This window comes from Giraffa tippelskirchi, chromosome 1, assembly GCF_054371585.1.
Source record: "Giraffa tippelskirchi isolate mGirTip1 chromosome 1, T2T-mGirTip1v1.2.pri, whole genome shotgun sequence".
NCBI classification, from domain to species: Eukaryota; Metazoa; Chordata; class Mammalia; order Artiodactyla; family Giraffidae; genus Giraffa; species Giraffa tippelskirchi.
The window spans coordinates 78,455,750-78,483,381 of NC_137275.1; the positions used below are offsets into that span (position 1 = coordinate 78,455,750).

The window sequence follows — 27,632 nt, forward strand, 5'->3', positions numbered from 1 at the left end:
AATATGTATTTATTAATATAAAAGATAGAGATGACATAACTATACTATTGGAAGTGCATGGCATATATAAGAAAGGACTGTCTTTCCTGAGATTCTTCATGTGAAACTTACCAGATTGTTTTCAGAATAGCTGTGCTTGATATAAAATGCTGCATTTACTCTGTGATAAAAAGCCAAACTTAAGATGAGATTTATAGCTGAGAAAAAAGTAAATAAATAAATAAGTGAATTTGAAATGTTGGCTAAGATTTCCTGTTCTTTACTTATGCTGTCTATGTGCGGTAAGATAAACTGTTTTGTCTACTTCCTTTCTGCTTGCTGAAAGATGAACTGCTTCTTTTGTGCATTTCCTTTCGGTATATCTTAATTCAGAACAGAATTGACTAATTTGCTATCATTTTGGTAGATTTCTGCCATTTATTAAGCTAGCTTTAATGTTTAAAGCAATTTTAAGTGTTCTGTCAGGCAATAGTAAAATGCTTCCATTAAAGATGTATTACCAATACTCATCAGAAGTCAATAATGTGACTTGCTATAAAACAAGGTTGATTAGAAACTCTTCTTAAATTAAACATCTCTGTATAAATATACACCACTTCTTTATGAATAGGCATTTAGATTATCTGATTTAAAATGAATTGGGTATTTCAGCTCCAGTTATACCACCCTTATATCACACTTCCTAACAAACTGCTAAAGAAAATTTTATATCCCAGTATGATAATATTATATTTTAATGTAATGATTAATTACATTAATCTAGATTCTCATAAATATTAGCACAAATTTAAAGTCTTTATAAATGTGGATTAAAGTTATCAGGATAAATCTAAATTTTATTGCCTAAATATTTTCATTAAAAACTTAGTCTATAAAGTAAACTTCTAATTCAGAGGCAACAAGATAGGTTTAAAATTAATGTGTATTATATAAATTGATTACATCAATAAAACTAATAATATTCTGAGTATTAGGTATATAATAGTATAGTTCCAAAATAAGTTTATGTCAATTTAAAAAGTTCTTCACCCTTTTCTTATGTTCTTATCTGTGGCAGGTATTCAAAAATGTATAGGAAATGGCAAGGAAAGGTTTAAATAGGCTGGTCAAAGTTGTCAGTGAATCCATGCAAATATAGAAAAGCAGTGGTAAGAAAAATCCAAGCACACAGTAAGCCTATTAGACATTTTGCCTTCTCTAGCAGAAATTAATCATTGCTTTACCATGGTGAAACCACTTAGGGTGGAGAGGTCAAAAGTAACCTGCCAGATTTGTCAGAAATGAACATAGTTTCACATTTGTTGTATCATGTATTGAGTCTTTTAATGCATGTTAAATATCATGATTTGTCTTTTCCTAGAAGATTTCGAGGGCTTCAGCTACAGAAGTATTAAATCAACAAATTTGAAAGATATAAAGTGTGTCTGCTTTAATTGATATGTATATGTGTTTGTGTGCATGTATGTGAATATATATGCATATCTGTGTCTGCATATATAGTGTGTTTATCTCTTCATATATGTGTATAATAACTGTTTTCTATTTATATATGGAAAAAAGTCATTTTTATATACACTTTTTTTCACACACTGTCATGCAGATTATAGTCAAGAAATATGTATTATGCATATATAGATAGGATGTACATATGTTCATAGTTATTCCTTTATCATGTTATTGTCCTTTAGGTGTATGTCTTTTTTTATCAGGAGGGAATTCATTAGGTTTATTCAAAAATGCAAAAAGTACGTTGACCCAATTATTTGTGGTTAAAAAGTAAATTATTAAAAAATGTGTGCCTGCTTAGAACTGAAGGAGTCAGTATGCATGACCATATGGGAAAGAATCCCCAAATATGCTATAAAGTCAGAATCCCCATTAAATACTTTCATTCCTTTTGGGTATAATCCTAGAAGGCAGTATCCCATAGTGACACAGAGCAAGAATGTTGGAGTCAAGGAGGCAAAGGCTCTGGCCAATGTTGTGGGAACTTAGGCATATTTCTTGCATGGAATCCTAATTTTTAAAACAGTATTTGTATGTAGTGCTATTTGAGAAGGGGGCGACAGAGGATTGGATGGCATCACTGACTCAATGGACGTGAGTTTGAGCAAGCTCCGGGAGTTGATGATAGACAGGGAAGCCTGGTGTGCTGCAGTCCATGGGGTCACAAAGAGTCGGACGTGACTGAGCAACTGAACTGAACTGAATTATTTTAAGAATTATAGTAGATACCGTAGTGTGAAAAAATTAACAGAAAATGTTAAGCTCTGTTTGGATTATATTACAGTATTTAAGAAAAGAAAAGATACCAGCATTTATTAAGACATATTTAGTTACCACAGTTAACTTACATTTTGCATGCATAGCATCATTTAATATAGTTAATAAACCTTACAGATGGATATTATTTTTATTATTAGATATTACAGATGATGAATGTGTTTACAGTTTGAATCCCTTGCTCAAGGTCAAACTTAACTAATGTGAGTCAGGATTTGAAAAGATATGGAAACTCTTGTTCAAGAAAGAAAGAAGAGAAGAGGTAAAAAGAAAAATAATAAATGAAAATCATGATCGAAATTTGATTCCTATTTACTTTATGAACGGACTCAGAATATTTCCTTATTTTTCTCCTTGTTATTCAGAAAAAATCTTCAAGCTATGAATTCCTAAAGATCTTAGTACATGAGGCATTTATTGCATTTAACCACTTTGTTCTGCAAAGGCTTTTTGTACTTATTATGCCTTCCCAGCGCTCTCCCAGCAAAACACTCTGATGTACTATTCATCATTTCCATTTGGAAGAAGTAACTACATTCCTGCTTAGCTGTCACACTGCTTCCAATGACTGTACAGTGTGTTTCAGTAATAAATAAAGTGCATGCTTTACGTTATGAAAGTATACGTTTTCCGATACATAAGTCTCTTTGGCGTAATTCTGGAGGGCATGAGAGAATATTTATGTTATTGTTTAATGGGGACTCACTTCTTTCTAGGAGCAATTTTTGATGAATCTGCCAAAAAGGATGATGAGGTATTTCGCACAGCAGTTGGTGACCTCAACCAGAATGAGGAGATCTTACAGACTGAGAAAATCACATTTTCGGTGACATTTGTTGATGGCAACAACCCTTTTCAAGCAGTTCAGGAAGGTAAGGTCTATCAGCACTCTACATTTTATTTTGTTTTTTGTTTCAATTCAAATGGCGATGGAATTAAATTTTTAAAAGCCATTAAACATGAACATAATTTTTGCATCTTTGCTACATTGCTTTTCTTTTAGGGTGTTATTTGGTAGATTTTAATCCTGTATTCTACTTCTGAAAGGGCAGTGTGTGAAAAGTTATTGTTTTAATTGAAATATAATATGAAAATGGTCATAAATATTTACAATAAAAACTTTGCAACATTTTATGACTTAAGTGTAATTGATACATTCCTTAAAAATATGACTTTCTGTCTGAAGTTTTACTTTATTTTCTTTGAGATAACTGCCGCCTTGAGTGTTGTCACAACTGGAGATGACATTTAAGGTGTATTCATGACAGATGTATTGCTAGAAGGAAAACTTTTAGACAGTACATACAAACCAAAGTTTTGTGCTGGAATCATAACATGCTGACCTATGCTATACATTTTTTACTCTCTACAGTTTGCCAAATTTTAAAGCACTTTTCTCCATTCTCTCTGTAAACTTGAGTGAATTAAAATTTTTCATAGGTACAAAGTTATACAAATACAAATTATTTTTATTATGCTAGAATGATCCTTTGTAAGAATGAAGGATTTTAATGAAAGATCTTACACTAATAAAATTCTAGTTTTGATGCCATTATTGTCATGAAATATTTAGTCTTTCGATTGGTAAAGTAGTCATTATTCATGAAGTTATTTGTTGTTAATCTGTTTTATATTTTATTGTGATTATATATCTAGACTAAAGATACTAATATGAAATTAATTTAGTTAAATGAAGCATTTCTTTCATTAAAAACTTAGAGAAATTGGCAGAAGAATATATGGACAAGATATAAGTGTAGTAAAGTTTGGTAGAAAACTTTTTAAAGAAAATTATTGAAGGATAAAGAAGATAAATGTTTTTAATTTAATGTATTTACATGATATACAAGTAAGTTTTATTGGAATATGTTTTGATCAGAGACATTGGCTAAAGCTGATTTAAAGATTATTTCTGTCAGTTAGGCAGTGGATAGAATGATTAATAGTCTAATGGATTTTCCTTCTTATTAATTTGATGAAGTGAAATATTATTTTAATGAAATGAACAGAAATTTTTAAGTAAAGGTTGATTTTGTAATAAAATAGATTTTTCATATTAATATGATGGAACTTTAATACATAAATATAAATTTTAAAAATCAGATTAATAACTAATAATGTTATTCTTTAAAATAAGTAGATATTTCTTTCCCAACTGTTAGTTTCAGTAACCAGAGTAAGAACAGGAAAAAATGAGGACCGATTTATTTTTGTGACTGTCTTCTTATTAACTGCAGATGTGCTAAAATATCCATGCCTTTTAAAAAATCCACTTTGACTGAAAAAATGTGGATAAAGCAGTGAGAAATATACAGTGAGTAAAATGGAATTACAAGAGCTAAATAAATACGGCATTCACACCTATTTTTAGAGACTACAAGTTGAAAAAGGAGGACAGTTTTTAAAATACCAGTTAATCCATTTACATATTGCTTTGTGTAACCATTCTATGGTCAACTAAATTCTGGAAACAAAAATATCTCTCAAAAGAACTATTGTGATATAAAAGAATTTGTGGCACTGAAAGCAAATTGAGAGAGGAAGTAAGTTTTAAGTTTTCAAGCTAGAGAATGCTAGATATTTGTCAAGAAAGAATAAAGAACTTGACAGTTTGCCTGATGGGTTTTGATACTAACAGGATGTTCTGGACTAGTTATTTTGATGGTCTGCTCTGGGTAGTGAACCTGAAATAAGTTCTAGGAAACTCTGGAGCCAATTTTTCCCCATTCAGTATCAAGAAAGATCTTGGTTAATTTTAGAAATAAAAATAGTTTTTTCTAGAGCTCTCATTGTATTGGATAACTTGAAACAATAATAGAAATATTCAATTGAGAGAGAACAAAAAGTATTTAGGAGTATTTCTTAAATATTTTGAGGAAATATTTTAGGAGAAACCTTCAACTGAGCTATCAAAGATGGTCGCCTTTCTATCATCATATCTTTGCTGCAATACCATTAGAATCTATAATATAGAGGGCCTTAAATCAGGTTATTTGTTTTTCACATTCTAAAGATGGACACGGCATTCAGTGCTATCATTATTATCAATTGTTTATACATTAATTTTCCTGATGAACATCTAAAAATTAATAATTTTGAATTCTTTTTCCCTGTCTTTGTATTTTTTTAATGTGCTTGTTTTTTTCATTTGTTTATTTGATTTTGAAAGTCTGATCCTTGAACAAATAGCATCATCAAAATATATGGATATTTTGGTGATAAAATGAATTATAATAGGGATCTGTCAACAGATAAATGGAATCTAATATGAAATCCTCAGTTTATTGTTAGAACTTTCTCCAACATTTGACATGATTTTTTTTAGTTTAATATTTTGTTTATCCCACCTATTTTCAACACTTAATAAGAGAGAGAGATTTAAATATAAACAGCCTACTTACTCCATGAACTTTAATAAAGAATATTGGTAATATAAAATGCTCCTTTATAGTTTTGGTTACCATAAGTTTGTGCATAATAATAATTATTTTAAGGTGAGTTTCTTGAAGAAAATATCTTGGTTACAACACAGGATCAATATTTTCTTTTCTCTGGAGAGCAATGACTATTTGATCATCATTTTCACTACCCTATAACATTAACCTCAGCAGTTACAGATAAATGAACAGTAGGAAAAAAATTCTTGTTTTAACAAAAGTAATTTGTAAATAAACCACGTATTTTTAGCTAATTATTTTTGCTTTCTTTTGACTAATTTTTGATAAGCCGTTGGTTACCTTTCATCTGTTGAGCTGTGTGATGTCAACTAATGGTAAAGACTTTTTCCTTTTTCATACCTTAACTTAGGAATTCTTTTCTTTACTAATTTTTTTTGTGTGTGGGCATTTTCCTTCAGATATACCAAAAAAAATTGAAAACCTATAGAATTATTATGGTACAAAATTATATAAATCCTGTTGAATGTTAAATTAAATAATTGAGACCACAGTGGTTAAGTAATTCTTCTACAAACTGGAAGTGTGTAGCAAAGAATGAATGAACTAAACCAAGGCCTGTAGACCACTGACCTGATATTTTCCATACTATATCTGCAAGGATATATATATATATATATATATATATATATATTTATTAGGAAAATGCATAACATATTCTGATATATTCTAGGACTTCAGTAAACACTGTAGGGAATGGAAATGGTAGCAGATTTATATGTTTTGATATGTGCAAGTTATGTTCATGGGTTTTAGATGGCATGGATTAGCAGAAAAATACCAATTAGATTGGCAAGCAGCAGTTGCATTATATAATCCACTCAGTTCATTCATCCTTACTTCTCCTCAACTAAATAATAATGAAGAAATCAGAACATAAGTGATGTATTTTAAGGTCAGTTTCATCTCTGGGCTTCCCTGGTGGCTCAGCTGGTAAAGAATCTTCCTGCAATGCAGGAGACCTGGGTTCAATCCCTGGGTTAGGAAGATCCCCTAGAGAAGGAATAGGCCACCTACTCCAGTATTCTGGCCTGGAGAATTCCATGGATGTATAGTCTGTGGGGTCGCAAAGAGTCGGACACGACTGAGCGACTTTCATCATCTTCATCATCACTGTAGATAAAATGCTCCACAAGTCTTTAGAACAGATTTCCAGATTTAGATAAGTAAAGATTAAAGAAATTGTAATTATTCAGTTTTCACTTTAGAGATGGCTTCACATTGGTGAAATTGCCTCCTGTTTTTTTTTTCTGTGACTGACTTCAGAATTGATTAAAAGAATATATGATAGCTGTCCTTTGTTCTGCTGCCTCATCCAACTATTCACAGCAACCTGGAGCACTCATTAGTTTCATCAGAATCCAGAAAGGGCCTTTTGCAAGTTCAGGTGACCTGGACCAAAGCAGCTGCTGTGAGATTTCTTTCCATACTTTTCTTTTAAAGATTGTTTCCTCTGTGGGACCTATGTACTGAATATAACATAGATACACAAATGACTGGTGTGAAAGGCACCTCTGTCTCTACTGAAAGCAATAGCAGTTGTTTATATTATTAGCTCTTAGCTGAGACCAACACCACTATGGGCCATGAAAGGTGGGGATTTATAAGAAAACAAGGTCAGGAAATGTAAGGAGAATGTGTTAAAATGTTCACATTGAAAGGTTAATGCAGAAATATGAATGCATGTGTAATTCTTGCCTACATCAGATGTATCAGGAAGAATGTTAAGAACTGTACACTAATACTGAATGGCAAGATTCAGTTAAAACAATTTGAAATAATTAGGAAAAATATATAAAAATGAAATGCATAGTGAGAAGAATATAAGGGAAGATTTATACCATAGAGTCACAAATGATTCTATTTGAAAAACAAAGGACTATCAAAATTATTCTCTTCTCTGCTGTGTTAAAAATCACTATAAACAATTTAGTTATAAAAGTTGATTTTAATACAAAAAGCAGTCACAATTAGGATTGCTCATCTTCCAGTTACAGCCTGGTCCATCTTTAACTTACTTCTTCACACACTAGGCATGAATATTGATTGCTCTCAAAGAATCTTGTAAAAATAGACATCTCACTTTCACACAGTGACAATTTCAGTTGGATTTGCGTTGCATATCTTCCAAAATTAAATTAGTGTAAGTGTAAAACAATGAGACTACTTTCATTTATGGTTTATGAAATAAGTAAGTCCTGTGTCTTTTTAATTATATATAAATATCCACATATCTATATCACTTGTGTAAAAGGGATAACAGAAGAGTAGCAGAGCCAAAAACAGTGTAAGGAAATCTAAGCAGGAAAAACCTTCTCCAAGACACATGACAATTCACTGTGAATATTTCTGGTGCCATAGGCTAAATCTGAATAGTCTGGTTCAAAGAAGATGTAAATGTAAAAGAATGATTTATGTGGCTGTGATATTTGATGCTTTATTCCAGGGCTTAGTCTCATAATTTATATTCCTCTCTGCTTTAATAGGATATTTTTACTGTGATTAAAAGCATCTGTTAATTCCAAAATTCTTAGACTGGATTCTCCAACTTTCCTTAGCATAAGACTGCAGTATATATAACTCATCATCAGCCTGTGTTTCCTGGACCAATTTATATAACTCCAACTTCAGCTTATTTTTTGAATCGCCTGACCGCTGAACTTGAGAATTAGTGATTCCAGAAACCAAGAAACAAAATATGAACATCATGCAATTATACTTCTTCTCATTCATTCACTTGTTCGTTTTTCCCCCATTTTTTTCATTCCTTCTTCCCTTTCCACATCAAGGCGAATGTTGTATTTTGTCTCTAGGCCCAATACTCTGTAGAAAACTGATGCCTAACTCCATGTGCAGAGGGGTTGAAAGGATAGTGATGCAGCTGACAGTCCACCTCCGGCCACTCACAAGGCAGGAGAGATTCTTGAGGTACATTTGGTGGCTGTCTGGAGCACCTGCTTCTCTTCATGAGTCTGGGGTGTTTAGGTTGGTCACTTCTCCAAGAATTCCATGCCAAGTTCTTCATCAGTTTTCCTTCCTGCTGCCACGCTCGGAGAAGGCAATGGCACCCCACTCCAGTACTCTTGCCTGGAAAATCCCATGGACGGAGGAGCCTGGTAGGCTGCAGTCCATGGGGTCCCTAAGAGTCGGACATGACTGAGCGACTTCACTTTCACTTTTCACTTTCATGCATTGGAGAAGGAAATGGCAACCCACTCCGGTGTTCTTGCCTGGAGAATCCCAGGGATGGCGGAGCCTGGTGGGCTGCCGTCTATGGGGTCGCACAGAGTCGGACATGACTGACGCGACTCAGCAGCAGCAGCCACGTTCTAAGAACTGGCATATAAAGTCTGCAATCAGAATCTGCCTATTGTGTGATCTTTAGTACTTATCATTAACGGAGTATTAAAATTTTAGACATCTGTATCTATTAGGGACAACACAGGCATGCGTTCTTTCAAATATCTCATATTACCCATTTTCATTAAAGAATTGCCAATTAAAAAGGATTATAATAATATGTATTTGGACTCTAATTTTGAGGGTACTCAGTTAAATGAGTATATTCAAATACTTACTTAAAGCCTGTAACTCTTCCAAGACTGGGCCATCTATAATGGAGACAGCAAAAGAGAAGATGGCATGTCTGTCTGCAGGAGGTCTAAACATGCACCTAAGCAGGGCTGTGGATTTTTACAGTGTCATTCCCTTCTACCTGTAACTTGGGTTTTTAATTGTGTTAATAGTAGAAACACGATGTTCTAGATTTTTAAAACATTTACTTTTCAGGAAAGAGGGAATTTCTTTTTTAAAGAAATTCATTACTTTTAATATAATGTTAATAAAGATATACAATGCATAACTTAATTTTATTTTTTTCTGTGATTTTTTTGTTGTACTTTTTTACTGGTAAGTCTTTCCCTTATATCACTCAATGTGACACTTTTAAAGTAACAGGTCCATATTACTATGAACAGATTGAAATTCAGATGTTTATAGAGGCTTATATCATGATTTTATATAACCTTTCTGCTTCGGGACCTTTTACCTGACTACCTACAACTCTGTACTGTTGTGTAAGTTACTTCATAAAATACATATTTCAGCAACATGTGCTACTCTGGATCTTGTTTTATTTAGAAGAATCTTTAGCAGCTTTCTATGAAAGCTGTGTTTAATGGAATTTTTGTTGTTGTTGCTTAAGTGTTCTTTCTTTCTACCAAACATTTTCTTGTAATAATAGCACACCACTTTCTCCTGTTCTTTTTCTACCTTTATGGATAGAGTGCATGATTAAACAGCATAATTCAGTTTTTAATTGGTCTTTTATGATAGTTATTTGGTAAAAGAATTGCCTATTATGTCATAAAGTGACTCTGAATATAAGGTTTATTAGATTAAAAACCACATTTACGTGCACTCTGCAGTTGTAATGAGAGTCCATTTTGTAGTCATAAAAATTGTTTAAGTTCATGTTGACAAACCAAAGGTGACTTAACTATATTCAGAATTTTAAAACTATTACAGGTATTATTAATATCCAACTTTTACATGGTCCAGTCTACTTGCTTAATTTGAGAACAAAAAATAATCTGACTTTTTATTTTAACATTTAACAGCTTATTTTTGCATGTACTTGGAAAGTATTTTTAGATTTTTGGAATCTCATTATGCATAGTCTTTTAGTATCCATACAATATTTTGTTGAATTATTTTGTAATTTTCAAAAGAAATATCATTGAAACACTTGCTTTTAAAAACAAGACACCCAAGGTAATGTGCAATAAAAAATTGCATATTCTAGGAAAAATAATAATGAATTAGCAAATACTTTTGGGGTGCTTCTAAGCATTTAGCCTTGAGTGAAATACTCTGCACAAAGCTGTGCTCTCCACTGGCTGCCCTTAAATCTTAGCGTAGTTAGCTTGACCATTATTATCCTGTGTTAGATATTGACCTATATCTGCACCTCTTCCTTTTACCCTCCTATTACAGTGCTTTTAAAAATTCCTCACTCATCTCCTTTCTAATCTTTGATTCTTCACTGTATTCACTCACAATATTTATATTTGGTTCAGTATGTGCTTTAAACTTGATGCTTGAGGAAAAAAGAAAACATTGCAGTTAAGTGCAAGGGCCATGTGTTCGTGTGCATAGTAAGTCGCTTTGTGCACATAGTAAGTCGCTTTGTGCCTATGTGCTAAGTTGCTTCAGCCATGTCTCACTCTTTGCAACCCTCTGGACTGTAGCCTGCCAGGCTCCTTAGTCCATGGTGGATTTCCCAGGTAAGGATACTGGAGTGGGTTTCTATGCACTCTCCAGAGGATTATCCTGACTTAGGGATTGAACCCGAGTCTCTTTGTCTCCTGCTTTGGCAGCAGGTTCTTTACCACTAGTGCCAACTGGGAAGCTCTGGGAAGCATGGACCATGTAATTAGATAAATCTACCTTTGTATGAATGCTGCTTCACCTCTTATTATCTGTGGGACCATGAACACACCTATTGTTTCTGAGCCTCAGTTTATTCATAAAGTGGGAATGAACACATACTCCATAGGAGGACTGCTATGATCATTGTTGCATAATGATTACATGCAATAACAATTATGGTTTGTGGGTTCCTCTACTAATCTAAATGCATTTTAATAGTGGAGTACATGATGACTTGGCACCATTGCATGTGTAAATCAGTAAATTCCTATCTTTTTCTGACCTAACATTCCCATACATCCTTTGCCATTTGCATTGGTAGTTCCCATGCATACCATGGATAATACTAAATTTAATAACTGCCTAGTCAGTGTCTTTTTTTTTCCCGAGAGAGTTTTTTTCTTATCAACATCCTGAATTCTGGGGTTGTAAAAATGTTATATAAATTAAATGCTTCTGTTTTTTCCTGTTTTCCTGAGATAGTTTCGCTTATCAGCCCAGGAAAAGGAGAATTATATTTGTAGTATAATGTATTTGGCTAATAGTAGTAATTTTGCAACATGTGTACTTAGGGTTTGGAGGATTTGAAATACCTTGTTCCATTTCTGAGAAGTAGAGAAAGCTTGTGGGGACCAAACTAAAGCTTTCTGATGATTTGTGTAGGCTTAATACAATTAGTGAAGTAAATAAGACACTGAGTCATAACTACATGGAATTCACTTGTAGAGAGGCATAATGTTGTGGAACAATGACATATGTGAAGGTCAGATATGGAAATGAATTCAAGGAAAACTTGAGACTTTAATAGATGCATCATATCTGATATTTTGAATTTATTTCTAACATGATTCTTTAAAAGGTTATCTTTTTATGTTTTGTACTTTTTTATTTCAATATGGGCAGATATCAACTCTAAAAACTTGATCATAGGTTTCTTTGAATTTCCAGTATTTTCCTCAATAACACATAGTATCATGTTATTTTCTCAGAAATCCATGCCTCATTTGAAGACATATTTGCCTTTTGGTCTCTGGTAGACTATTATAACATGATAGTAAGAATGGCTAGGGATTCCCTTGTAGCTTGGTTGGTAAAGAATCTGCCTGCAGTGCAGGAGACTCAGGTTCGATTCCAGGGTAGGGAAGATACCCTGGAGAAGGAAATGGCAACCCACTCCAGTATTCTTGCCTGGAGAACCCCACAGACAGAGGAGCCTGGTGGGCTACAGTCCGTGGGGTTGCAAGATTCGGACACGACTGAGCAGCTTAACCACCACCAAGAATGGCTAAGCTGATGCCTTAAAGCTGTATTTTCTAACATAAAAAAGACTTAAAACATAAAAGATACATAAAATATCTATTATATATGAGGGATGTTTCAAAGTAAAAAACAAATGTTTTCTCAGAATGTTTATTTTTGGAGGTGGGGCTGTTATATAAATAAAGTCAGATGTGATCTTTTCATAGAAAATGTTACTGAGTAGAATAACCAGCAACAGTTTTTGTATTTTACCTTTGAATTTACGCTTATATAAAATCAAACAGAATATGTTGAGGTGGTCCTGTGTGCTTATTCATGTTATTGAAAATGAGCACAATGTAAATAGCTCTGGTGATAGAAAGTTATTCGGAGATTAAAAAAGAGGTGACACATCCTTATTGGTCACAGAGAAAGAAACTGACACATCAGCCTGATTCTACCGGCTCCCAAATCCTGTTCTTATTGTTTTATATTAATTTTTTTCAATAGTATTTATGTTTGAAACTTTTTAGTTCATTCTTTTATTGTTTTGAATTTCTAGGCATTTTTGCCCCTGTTTAAAGAAGTTTTATATCTATATTATCTCATCATATATATTAATATATGTGTTATATATATATGCATTTATATATACACATGCATATAAATACATATGTTTATATTAAACTATATATTATATAGCATACATGTCATGTATATATGATATACATACCATATCTATTATGCTTATCCACCTATCTATCTCAGAAGAAGTTCACCAAGCATTTCTTTCTTTTGGTAATCCTTCCAAAGTTGATTCGTGCTTCTCATGGGTAATTTTAACTCCATATTTACTATATCTGTTACAGTGGAACAAGGGAGGTTTGTTTTTAAACCACTGTCATTCATTACCCAAAATTTATGCCAAGGCTCCATGAGAGCACATATGAATCATTAGTTTACACTTTCTTTCCTTGGAAACTACTTAAACCTTAAATATGAGAAGAGGAGACCAACTGGAAGAAAACTATGAATCACTAAGAATAATTCATGATTCTTTCAAAAATGAAAATAATTGTTTACTTATTTGTGAGACACTTTTAATTCACTGACTCTACACTGTATTAGAAATTTATACCGATGAATGAGATAAATTTACCTCAAGGAACCAAGGACTTTATATTTTAAAGAAAGCTACACAAAAATAGCTAAAGAAGCAAACAAAATTTTTTTTTAAAAAAGAGAAGGCTGACACAAAGCAAAATAACTGATATTATGATTAAAATAGCAGGTAGGTTGTGTGTGTGTATGTGTGTGCAACTTAAAGCCAGGAGTTCTTTTTTTTTTTTTTTTTATGTAGTGATTGTGGAAAATGCAAAAGGGGACATTTTTGCTAAGATTTGAAGTTGCAAAATAGCCAGCCATGCAAAGATAAGAGGAAATAGCATTGCAGACAATAGCATATGAGAAAACCATTTGGAGGTAAGGTTTGCTTCATGTGTTTGAGGGAATTAGGTTACCTTTTGAATATTCAAGCTTTTATTCTGTTGTTTTGCAAATGTTTATTTCCATCAGTGAGGTCATTATTTACTGGGTAGCAATATTATTTATGAGTTTGTTACCCAAATCTGCTTCAGTTTTCCTGTTTGGGAATGAGTACTGTGTTCTAAAAGAAATTCTGATGGTTCTTCAGTTTCTCACTGACATCTGTGGCATGGCAGGCAATATTATTCATGAATTCCTTTTGGAGTTGAAGTTCACATGTTTATAACTGATTTTGAATATAGGTATGGGAACATTTGAGCTGTTCATACAAGTGTTCTTCCCAGGAAAAAGAAATGAAATTAAACATGTGAAAAAAGAGTTTTACCCCTTTTCTTGGTCTTTTAATACTGAGTAACACAGAGAGATATATTAACATCTAAAACTAGGGAAGAAACATCATTTTGTGGCTTTTATGTCTGCTGGATACTCTTTGACAAAAGAGCCTCCTTTGAAAGCCCAAGAATGAGAAGTGTCATTTATTTATATCTTATCATATCCCATGAGCTGTTAAAAGTGCTTTTTTCCCCCCATCTAATCTCTACACTGCCTTATAAACTATAAGGCAATATAAGTTATTCTTACAAGCTTTTTATAGATGATGAAAATGATGTAGAGCTACATTAGCTAACTAGTCACAGCTGAAACCTTTAAAATAGTTCCTGGAATACTCTAGTATTTCAGAATGCTAACCAGGAATCCCAGGCGTACATCAGTTGTGGGAGAAGAGTAGGTTCAAGGTGTTTATTTTCTGTCTCCTCTGTGACATCTATTTGAACTGGGGGTTTCTCTCACACAAAAGTCATGCTTTTCTAAAGGCAGCCTGCTCTTCACTACTCTTTTTCAGAACTCTACAAATTCCTCTCTTCTCTATCCTTTGAGCCTGGTTACCACCTCACTGCGACTACCTCTGAATTCTTGTACTACCCCTCGTTTTTCTGTCGTATTCCATTCAAATCTGTGTAGTTCGTGTCTTTGAAAAAGAAATTGTTCTCAAATTATCCTGTTTTGAGCTTGCCGTTGTTTCCTATTGGGATTTTAGCTGATATCAGTATTAACTACTATATTCAGCTGCCTACATGGAAAAGCTCATCTTAGCTTACTCTTAGTGAGTTGATGACTTGTCTAATCTAATCAGTAAGTGTTATCTTTTGGTATGTAGTACTCTCACTAATGCATGCATATCATATTGCAGAACGTAGAAAGAACACCTCACACAAATCTTTGTCTTCTGTCTTTTACGAGATGAAATCTTCAGATTCATTGGTATTTTAGAGGTACATCAAAGGCTGACTTGATGTTAGAGATGCTGTGAGGCAGCGTCCCTACAGAAGGACCATGAGGTCTGACCAGAAACAGGACTGATCTCCAAATGGCTACCCTACAGCATAGTTGAGTGACTCCTTTTGAAGAATACATAATTATTTTTACTTAATATGACAAATGGAATGAATTTGATGAAAACTAATGTTCCATTTGTATATTTACATATCTCTTTGAAAATCCTCTAGTTTAAGGAAGTTGATGAATTGATGCTCATAATTTTTTAAATATTTTACTACATTTCCTATGGGGAGAACGTCCTTTTTCTTTCTTTTATTCCCTTCTTTGTAGGAGTGCTTTACTGTACAAACTAGACTCCTTATTACATTGCTGCAGGAATAAAAACCACACATTTTATTGTTGGACAAATTGCACAGCCAAGATATTTTGTTACCTAGTAACTTATAAAGAGTCATAAGGAGAAAGTAACAAGTTACAAAGGAACTGTTTTGCATTTTATCTCTTTTATTTCCTAGATCCACAGTTTAATAGATACTAATGAACAACAAATGGCCAAGCAGCAGGCAGCAGAGAAAGAGGAAACATAGGAAAGGTCCATAAAAGCATGACCAACATTATAACTTCATTCCTTCCTTCATCCGGCATTACAGCACCCAAGTAAAATATAGTGAAGCAGAGTTAGTGAAAAAATGTTATGTAACTTAGGGGCCCTCTGCATTTTCAAGGATTTAAACCACTAAGAAAGAATAAATGTATGTGTACAGATCATGTAATTGCTAGGCAGTGGTTTCTTGAGGAACAAAATACAAAGTTAAGTAGAAAATGAGATGATTTACAGCCTAGGGATGATGAGTGAAGGGAGAAGGTAAAGAAAAAATAAAGAGGAAAAATAGTAAGCCATGTCTTCTGCTCTGAAAGAAAAGATCTAATCAAAGAAGCAACCATTTCAAAAATACATCTTTGTGACAGTGAAAAATGTCATCTGTGGTGAGCCTGGACTGAGAATGGAAACATCAGGCCCCAAGGACAGAAAGGTAACTTTTCTGTCAATGTCTTTATCTTGTTCCCAGCTTCAAGATCATGCCTTTCCAAAACCAATGGTAGAATAGTGAACTCAGCATGGAGAAAATCATGATTCAGCAAGTCAAATTAGGCATGAATAAAGACATTAATAATGACATCAGCCTGCATATAGCAAAGTCTTAGTTTTTTTTTTTTTTGTAATGCAGTAGAAGTACTGAAAGTGGTTTGAGTTCAAAGATGATGCTTCAAAGGCACAGTGCCTCTACTGTGTTTTAAGAGCAAGTGATATTTTTACAATAATTATTCCATATCTATGGAAGAGTAATTGCTTTTCATGTTAAAGAAAGAGATAAGCCTCTGAGTTTTATAATACAAAAGTGTCACGCATATGCTTTAACTAATGCTTTCAAAGGATTTTTACTACCCATTTGGCATTGTATGCTATAACTCAGTGTCATGGCACTGTGCTCTCCCATGAAAACATGGATTGTTTCCTAACCTAGTTGGACAGAAGTAGATAAAGAATAATGATATCCTTTTTAGGGGTTCTTTTATATACATAGTCTGTGATCACTCCTTTTTGTTTTTTCTTCAAGTTATGTAGTCAATGTTTTAAATTAAAAGCATTTATAGGTCAGATTATCAAAGTAAACAATGAAGGATCTTTATTTGAATAAAAAATACTCTGCGATCTGTGAAAATCAACATTCACTGTTTGTTCATTATTGGTTAACTTATTATTCCACCTGAGTAAATATTATTAAGAGTTTATAATTTTCAAAATACTATAATATTTGCTGAAAGAGATATCCAGAGGCATCAATATGGTTTCTAGCTGCAAACATCTTATGGTTAGCAGGCAACAGACATAAATAACATTAACATAGATATAAGAAATTGTGAAACAAAATATAATAAATTATAAAGTTCTCAGTAGCAGTAAGATGTAGTGTTATAAGATTGCTGGAAGTGCTGATCTTAGTTCTGTACTTTTACTTTCTTCTTTACCCAAAGCTAGAAATAATTACCTGTTCCTTTCACGTTCGGTGTGACCCCAGTATTTGGTACCAGATATAGCAATACATTTGAAGTAATTTGGCATCATCTAAATTGTGTTGCCAACCTTGCTATGCTGCTAACCTATGTTCATTCATTCAGTTAGTTCAACAAATATTTATTGAAAGCTTGCTCTGAGCTAGAAATTATTCTAGAAGATCTTCATATAGTAGGGAAAACAAATATCCTGCTCTCTTGGAGTATATGTTCTAGATGAAAGAACAACACATTTTATACACAATTTTAGGTTGAAGCACTGTTATGAAAAATTTAAAAAATGAAACATCTTAAAAGGGATGGAGATGATGAAGTGGGGTATCATTTTAAAGAGAACAGCCAGAGAAATTCTTCTGGGGTGATTTTGCAGAGAGACCTGAAAGATGACAGGGGACAGGTGATGTTGATATCTGGGCATAGCAGAGTGAGCACGAGTTGTGGTGATATCAGCAACTTGAATTTGACTGTCTTCTCAGAACCATGTTAATAGTTGATTTCCTTTAATTGAGGACCTATTTTATTTTTGTGACTATCAGTAAATTTTCTGGCTTGTACCCATAGTCACTTACATCTTCAAGCCCTGCAGCTTGTTCTTTGCAAATTTGTTTTGTACATTGAAGTCCTTATTTGAACTTCAATCCTACAATTGTTACCCAGTCACCTATTTCTACACATTACAGATGGAGCCTGTCTGACTTTGTATTGTAGTGTGTAGAAACCCTGTCAGTAGGCTTGTGAAGAGTCAGTGTACCTGTTAGTTACTAAAGCGTAATCTCTTTACTGTCAAGTTTGTGTGTATTATCGCTATTATCTGTTAAAGTAATTTGAATAAGCTCCATCCACTGTACTAAACTGTTCAAATAGATTCTTCTCCTCTTCCATGATTGCATAGTCTTAGCTGGATCGATGTCTACAACTCCCCTGCCCCCTGCAACTGAACTACATTTTCCAGTTTCCCTGGTAGTTGTATAGAAGACCCATAGCGTATGAGTGAAAGTATGAACAATTTTTAAGTCATTTCCGACTTAATGACAAGCTACTTGCCCTCTACTAACACTTCTCTCCTTTCAATGAACTGGCATACTCCTGTGTCTTGTGACTCTGGTTTCACCAAGCAGGTAAGGATCTACATGCTGGTGGGTTTCTGAGCAATGGGATAGAAGGAACCTGGCTCTGTAGGTGACTGCTGCATATGAGAGTAATCTGTCTTATTTGTGTGATCAGTCATGTCCAGCTCTTGCGACCCCGTGGACCATAACCTACCAGGCCCCTCTCTCCATGGAGTTCCCCAGGCAGGAATATTGGAGTGGGTTGCCATTTCTTTCTCCAGGGGATTTTATTTAAACCTACCTTATTTAGGTTGTCTTTGTTCCAGTAAGTCAAAACTTAGTGTAACTATTGCATGTGTCTCTGTATACTATATACTATCTATATCCCACTGCTCCTATGCTGCTAGTGAGGATAATTTTGAGCACCCAGATACTCCACTTCTGATTTTTCCCATCACAACTGTGGGCTACTTTCTTTTGCTACTGCTGCTTCTGCTTATCCTTCATCCTCCAACAGATATATTGAGGTATAATTTACATACCATAAAATCCATCTGTTTTCATAAGTTTAAAGAGTTGTACACCCATTGCCAAAATCCAGGGTTTAGAACATTGGCATCGCCAACAAAATCTATCATGCCTATTTGTAATCAATCAATCCCCATTCCCACAGCAGCCCCAGCCAACCACAAATCTGTTTCTATGGATTTATTGCTTCCAGACATTTGATATAAATGAAATTAGACAATATGTAGTCTATGTGTCTGGTATCTCTCACTTAGAAGGAGTTTGTGATGTTCATCCATGTTGTAACATTTATCAAGAATATATTACATCTAATGGTAAGCAATGTTCCATTGTAGAGAAATATCACATTTTTTTACATTCAAAGGTTAAGAGACTGGATTATTTCCACTTTTTGATTATTATAAAAAATGCTGCTGTGGATATTGACGTGAAAGTTGTTGTGAGGACATATATATTTTGTCTTAATCTGCTTGGGCTGCTATAACAAAATACCACAGGCTAGGTTGCCTTAAACAATAAAGTTTTTTTTTCACAATTCTTGTGAAAGATAAGAATAAAGATTCCAGGAGGTTTGGTGTCTGATGAGAGCTATGTTGGGTTGCTGCCTTCTTCCTGTGTGCTCTCATGACCTATTCTTTGTATGTGCATGGAAGGAGGGTAAAAAAGCAGTCATTGGTGTCTCTTCCTTTAAGGACACTAATCCTTTCAGATAAGGTGCAACCCTGGTGGCCTCATTTAACCTTAATTACATTCTTAGAGTCCTCATCTCAAAACATAGCCACAATGGGGATTGTGGGCTATAACACTCAAATTTTGAAGGGATAGAAACATTCAGTTCATAACATTTTTCTTCGGAAGATATCTTAAAAGGGGACAGCTCAGTCATGTGGAAAATTAAAGTGTAACTTCTTAAGTAACTTCACAACTGTTTTCCAGAGTATGTGCATTCCCCCTAGCAGTGTTTGAGGATTCTAGTGTCTTCATTTCCTTGTCAATTTTGTGAAACCTATAAATTGGTATCTAATTAAGACTTTAATTTGTATTTATCTGATGATTAAAGATACTGAGTATATTTTCCTGTGCTTGCTGGCCATCTATATATTTTTTTGATAAAGTGTTTGTTCACATTTTATATGTGTTTAATTAGATTTTATGACTGATTTAACTTTAAATATTCTTTATATATACTTTATGAAAGTTCTTTATCAGATATATGGTTTGCAGATACTTTCACCTAGTCTCCCCCCTCCACCCTTCCTCATCTTAATGGTACTTTTTGAAGCGCAAATTTTAATTTGTTGAAATTCAGTTTATCAGTTTTTTCTTTTAAGTATCCCTCTTTTGCATCACATATAAGAACTCTCTGAATAATTCAAGGTCACTGTGATTTTTCCTGCTCTCTTCTTAAAATTTATATATTTAGTTCCTTATATTTACATCTAGAAGCTGTTTTATGTTTGTATTTCAGTGTGATATGAGACAGTATTTTGGCATATGAATATACAGTTTGCCTACTCTGTTTCAAAGGAAGATTATCCTTTCCCTCGCTAAATATATTTGGTCCCTTTGTTGACAATCAGTTGACCATAAATAGATGCGCTTATTTCTGAACTTTTAATCCTGTTCGTTAGATCTGTGTGCCTCTCGTTATGCCAGTAACATATTGGAGATTTACAATAAGTTTTAAAATCAAATACGTTCTTTTTCTTTTTTTTTCAAACTTATATATGACTATTGCATTATTCTCATTTTATGTAAATAATAGGATCAGCTTTCAGTTTCTTCAAACAGCTTTCTGGGAAATTGACGAAGATTGTGTTGAATGCATAAGTCAGTTTGAAACAATTGCCATCTTAAGAATATTGAGCCTTCTATTTTATGAACATAGAATGTAGCTCCATTTTTTAGAATGTTATAGTTTTAATATAATAATAATATTTTAAATATTTTTTGCTTTTCACTATGCAAGTTTTGGGCTTCCCTTACACTTTTAATTTATTCCTTGGGATATTATTCATTTTTATAATATTGTGAATGGAATTATTTCCTGAATTTTATTTTTGTTTTATTTACATACACACACACACACACACACACACACATAATGATATGGGCTTCCCCACTGACTCAGCAGTAAAAAATCTGCCTTCAATGCAGGAGATGCAACTTCGATCTCTGGGTTGGGAATATCCCTTGGAGAAGGAAATGGAAACCCACTCCAGTATTCTTGCTTAAGAAATCCCATTTTCAGAGGAGCCAGGGGGCTACAGTCCATGAGGTTGCAAAAGAGTTGGACATGACTTAGCCACTAAACAGCAAATAATATATTGATATACTGATCTGGTCACCTGTGGCCTTGATGAATTCAATAGTTCTAGAAGTTTTTTTTGTATCCCTTAGGGTTTTCTAAAAACAAGATCATGTTATGCAAATGAAAAATTTTAACCATCCCTTTCTAATCTGGATTGCTTTTAAAATTTTATTAATTTTTTCTTCTAATTACACTGTTAGAAACTCTTGTATATAATTTTGAGGGAAGAAGACCTTTCCTGTTTCCAGTCTTAGTTGGAAAACATTTTGTCATTCACATTTGAGTATGGGTTAACTGTTTATTTTCCATAGAGGCCTTTTATCATGTTAAGGAAATGGATAGGATTTATCAGAGTTAATCAAAGATCTCCTTGTTAAATTTCTGGCTAGTCATCTGGTTTGGTCTCTGGTTTGATCAAATTTGTATTGTAACTTTGTAAGGTATTGACTTTCCTTCATTGATACATAGATTATTATCATTTTCTATGACTCTGAATGATTTCTCCCCACATACCATTCTGAATCAAATCCTAAACCCTGTGGCATAGAAGCTCTTGATTTACATGTCTTTCTCTACTTGCTAGAACTGCCTTTCTAATGTACCTGAGGAGTAGGGTTAAGATAAGGCTAAAATGCCATGGACTTACTCTTCTTATATAATGTTCATTAGGTTTGTTTGTTTTTTGAATAAGTGATTTTCAGCTTATTGTATGCTTTTGGTTAAATTTAAGAACCCTGAAAAAGATTTGGTCAGTTTTGCCCAGTTTTATAATTGGTTTGTGGGGGGAGATTTGCTGAGTTCACACACTACAATTTATGGAGTTCCACATACCCCTTTTTATAATGGATAGAGAATATAAATAAGATAAAGATTTTATAGAAGTAGTATTAATATCATTGTAGCTAAACTATGAATGGTAAGAAATATATGAAATTCATTTATTAGAGTAGTTCAGAATGAGAAAATAGTATCAGAAAAGTGGACTCTGGGTAGAAACAACCAATAGTTTAGTTTGTCTGGAACCTTATCTATTTTAATGACCAGGTAAAGTTGGCATGGTAAATGAAAATGAGCTAGTAATAGGTTTTGAATATCAAACTGAATTTAACATTTAGGAAGTAGCAAAGAATGAGGTTTGAATGGTAGAATGATTATATATAATTTAGCCAGGCTGTGTGACTTGTAGAATCTTAATTCCCCAGCTAGAGTTCAAAACTGTGGCCCCTGCAGTCAAAGCACAGAGTCCTAACCACTGGACCACCAGGAAATTCCCAGGAATGAATATATATATATATATACACCTACATTAGGAAAAAGAACCCCTCCCCCAATATATAAATGATGAACCAGAGGTCAAGAAAATGAAATCAGGGAAACAGTTGCAAATCTGTTTAAATTGTCTATGTGATAGGCAGTATGTTATCAGACTAGGATAGCTATAATGGGAAGGGGGAAAACTGAGCTGCAATGAAACTATGCTGCCAGAAGACTTTGGTACCTTATTGTAACTCTGGGACCACTAAAAGGAAAAAATCAAAGAAGATTCCTAGCTTTTGGCCTTTAGAACTAGACAAATATAAAATTAATAAGGAGTATAGAAGGAAAGACATATAGGGTAAGTGTAAATAGTAGCTAGCACTTACCAAATCCTTTTTATGTTAAGACATAGTTATATGAATTTTACATAAGTTAGTTACTCCTCACACAGGCCTTTGCATATATTAGGAGAATAAGGTGGTGAAGTCAGTCAACTTAACCAAAATTAAATAGCTAATAAGTATCAGAGTTGGAATTTTATCCCTTGTCTGAATATAGGTATCAGAATATGACTGGAAAGTTTAAGCAGGGCTCTATAAAGAAAGGATGAAATAATGGTTTTGCATCACATTATTTGGAGGTGAAAGGTAAAGCCAGTATGAGATGGAATTGCCAAAGAGGAATAGAGCAGAGGAGAGAAACCCATTAACATATCATTGCAAATACTTACATTTTGTGAGAAAAGGAAATAAAGAAAACGTTTGAAAGAGAAACCAGTAGAGATCATTATTCCTGAGGAGAAAATCTTTCTTTGAGAGGTGGTTATCTTAACTGTTACTGAGTGTTGTTTGGATATGGCCTGTGAAAGAAAGTAAAGTTTCTCAGTCATGTCTGACTCTTTGTGACCCCTTGGACTATAACCTACGAGGTTCCTCCATCCGTGGAATTTTCCAGGCAAGAGTACTGGAGTGGGTTGCCATTTCCTTCTCCAGGGGACCTTCCCAACCCAGGGATCAAAGCTGGGTCTCCTGCATTGCAAGCAGATGCCTTTACCCTCTGAGTCCCTGGATTCCAGAGATGAGGGATCCTACTGATTAAATTATCGAGAGACGTTTCTTTATAGTGTTTGCAGTGTTAATGGAAGACTAGTACAAACAGTAAGCAGTGAGTGGATGTGAAAGACAGAACAATGCCAGTAGAGTCTATTCAAAGTTTGCTGGTGAAGTTATATGTACATGAATAGCTAGAGTTTAGTGAAACATCAAACGTGAGTACATGGGGGAATTTTTGAGTTGAGTAGAAAAAAATATCAAAGGAGCAGGAGAGACATTTATAAAAGCAGTTTGGTTTAGAAAGATGTTAAAAAGAGTTGGTAAATATTGAACTGTGACCTAAAGTAATACTCATTTGATTGATACAGAGAAGGAAAGTTGAGGAAATTCATGGGAAATGGTTATAATCATTTCAGTAATACTTAGGGCAATGAAACACTGGGGAAGGGCAGTGGAGTGGGAAAGGCTCGGAAATGCCATTGGGGACGTCAGTTAGGGGTGACTGAAAATACTTCTGAGTCATAGCAAGAATCAAACCAAGATTTCGTAGCAAGGATCTGTAAGAGATAACATAAGACCACCTTCTATAATAGTCTCCAGCAATATTCAGAATCTGTCATACTTAAGTATGATAAGTATTGTTTTATTTATATTTAGAATTAGGTATTATCTTCAGAAATTTCTTAAAGTTATAAGAAATCTGGAGTGAATTAGCCGTTAGAAAGGGAAAATAATTTCTTTTGGAATGGATGCAGTTTCCACATTTTTGTTTCTGTTTAGTCCACATGTGAATATTTGAGGAGATCTGAATTTTCTCTAAGAGACTGGTAAGAATGAGAAGAAAAGTAACCAGTTTAAAATTTTGCCATAATTCTGTTTTTCCCTAGGGATTTTCCAGAGTTTATTTGTTCAGAGTGAACACCAATCTCTTTTAAAAGAGATTTCCTGAGGATGTTTGAGAGGTTTCATTTATTCTATGATAATTTATAGAGTACATTATTTAGCTCTTGGTTCTGAGACAGTCATTTTCATCATCTAAGTGGTATGGTGGAAAGTGAGTACAATCTGGAGTCGAAAACATTAGTTTTGTTCCTGACTCTGACTCTTAAGCAATTTCTATGAGTAAATTTTCCTGAATTGTAAAATGGGGATAAAAAAATACCTGAACCATTTCACAGGTATATTATGAGATTCTAGTAGGTGATGAGTTGAAAAGTCTATATTATCTATTAAGTGATGTCATTTATTTTTAAATTCCACAATTATCAGCAACATGCACACCTATCCTAGCCTGCATCTGAAGTTTCTGTTTCCTCCAAAAATACTTTGTTAGTTTGAAAATATAAAGTTTAGCATCATTAGGAAACTTTTGAAGATGAAAAATTCATTGTCTGAGTTAATATTTAAATAAGCTCTAAAGTGATCTATGAGAAGCTAGTATAATTCTGAAGATTTTAGGCTGATTGTTTAAAAAGATATTTTATAAAAACTTCAGTTTAGTAAATATGCATTAGTTTATATACAATGAAGCAATATGTTTAACTGTTAAGTAAAATACCTTATTTTCTTTGTATGATTGCAATGTGCTATAATAGCATCTGAATAAAATCATATATATAAGAGACTCCTCCAACTTATATGAAGTATAGCTATATTATTTACTTATTATTAAGTTAAGAAAACTATGTGTAAACATGGAGCTAAATCCTGAAAAGAGAAAGCTCTCCATCTATGATCATCCTTCTGCTGAGGAGATTTTATTTCAGCAGAATAAGATAGGTGCATTTTAGTAGTCAGCGATGGTAGTGGCATGTGTTCATACCAAAATAGTTTGAAGAAGAACTTGATTCTGTTCGTGTAAGAAAGATTTATTTCCTTCTGCTATGATTATCTTGGAGTAATTACCATAGTAAACGCTGTGGCACCACTAACACCCACATAGTCATATTCCTTCTGTTTATGTGAAAGGCAGCACCATTGAGTTGGAACTCAGTTTTTTCCATGAATGCATTTTTCAAGAATACTTTATCCATGAACATAACTGAAATTTTATACTGTAAACTTGAAGCTTATAATTTTTGCCGGTAGTTTCAAAACAAACTGTGTAAAAGGATAAGGGAGAATAAATATTTAATAAAGAAAGGTTGGCTCAGAATTATAGAACCTAATGTTTACAGTATTTTGATTCATATTTGTATTATATTTTATTTGTTTAGACCTAAAGTCCCTACAAAATTTCACTATAGTTGGAATTTCACCATCTTATTAAAAAAGAAAATCATATGTTGTAGCATAAATTTCTGGCAAGCAGTTGGAAAGCAAGTTATTTTTGAGCCATGTACATCTATGACAAAGTCCTAGATTTAGTACATTTACTTAAAACTGACAATATGACTCCATATATTAAAATTACTCATATTCTACAAAGACACGGGCTCAGTTCCAGTACTTAAGATTGGTCAGAAACAGTGAGATCAAATCCTAGATGTCACATTCTTTACTAGCCATGAATCTGTAAATGTTACCTCTTTGTATAAGCCTCAATATCCCCATCTGTAAGATTAATATAGTAACAATAGACATGACCATTTGAAGTGTAGTATTTAAGAGGAAGGTTTTTATAAAAATTAGAAAAAATCATAAAAGCAAGTGGCATATAATAGATACTCAAACAATAGCTATGAAAGACCATCATTCATAATCATAATTTTGACTTGAAGTACTGAAAATAAATGAATCCATGCAGAAATGACCATAAAGTAATAATAGTTAAGTTTTCTATCTCATAGTTAACAAGGCAGTATTTTAGAGCCTTAACATTTCTCATAAAGAGAAGCTTACCCTCTATAAATAAACAGATTTGTATTCATCGTATTTCTGACTTGAACTACAGAAAATAAATGAACCCCTGCACAAATGACCATAAAGTAATAGTAGATTATCAGTTTTTTTTTCTCTAGTAGTAAACAGAGCAGTGTTTCAGAGCTTTACAGTTTCTCCTAAAGAGAGGGTTACTGTCTATAAAGAAGCAAATTAATATTCACCTGACTGTATGAAGTTTTTCAAAGCATAGTGATACCTAGATTGCTTTTAAAATGACTTTAATGTCCAGAGATGGGGTTGGTCTACAACCTCTTCTCTCAACACACACATGTAGACACATGGAACACATTTCCAGTAAAGCTACTTACTAAATTTTTCTATGTGAAGCAGCATTGACTGTGGTATTCTGAAATTCCAAATGTATTTTAGATAAATTTTCTTTTTTCCTTAAAATTCTATAAGGTAGCAGCAACATCAGCAAATCAGCAGAATCACCACATTAACTTAACTAACATTAAGTAAATAAAGCATTATTTTATACCAGATCTTACTATATACCATATCTTATTTGAAATTCTTCTTATACATATTAAGTTAATCCTGATAGTCTTATAAAGTAGGAGTATAATTATTCAAATTTAACACAAGAAACTTAATGCACACAGAAATACAATAAAATAGCAAAATCTACACAGTATTAAGAGTAAAATAGGATTTGAGCTCAGGCAATCTTGACTGCAGAGTTCCAGTCATAACAATATACTATAAATGATCTTCCTTGCCTTCAACCAAGTATTTCTTACTGAAAAACTCATATTGAATTTCTTTCCAAAATATTTTAAGGACTTATTTTTCAGGTATAGATAAGCTGTTGGAAAGTAGTGAGACAATAGGTCATTTAAACTTTCACTTCAACTTTTGTTAGTAAATGTGTTTCTCTTAGTAAATGTGAGTGTTTTGAAACATGATCATTGTGACCCATTTCTGTATTTTCAACATAAGAAGAAAAAAGATGAAAATATGTCAATACTTAAAGGAATGAAAAGACATAACACAGACTAGGAGAAAATATTTGCAAAGGATGTATCTGATAAAACACTCAGTTCAATTCAGTTAAATTGCCCAGTCGTGTCCAACTCTTTGCGATCCCATGGACTGCAGCACGCCAGGCCTTCTTGTCCATTACCAACTCCCGGAGCTTACTCAAATTCATGTCCATTGAGTTGGTGATGCCATCCAGCCATCTCATCCGCTGTGGTCCCTTTCTCCTCCCGCCTTCAATCTTTCCCAGCATCAAGACCTT

General features: G+C 33.5%; 1 protein-coding gene across 4 annotated transcripts in view; it reads left to right on the forward strand.

The window, feature by feature from the left end:
* GRID2 (glutamate ionotropic receptor delta type subunit 2) overlaps positions 1 to 27,632 on the forward strand; it is a 1,592,807-nt gene that overhangs the window by 324,715 nt on the left and 1,240,460 nt on the right. For all 4 annotated transcript variants that reach the window (XM_081594858.1, XM_081594839.1, XM_081594831.1 and 1 more), the window contains exon 2: positions 3,000 to 3,155. In XM_081594858.1, coding sequence (XP_081450984.1) covers positions 3,000 to 3,155 — 156 coding nt within the window. The remainder of the gene's footprint in view (positions 1 to 2,999; positions 3,156 to 27,632) is intronic.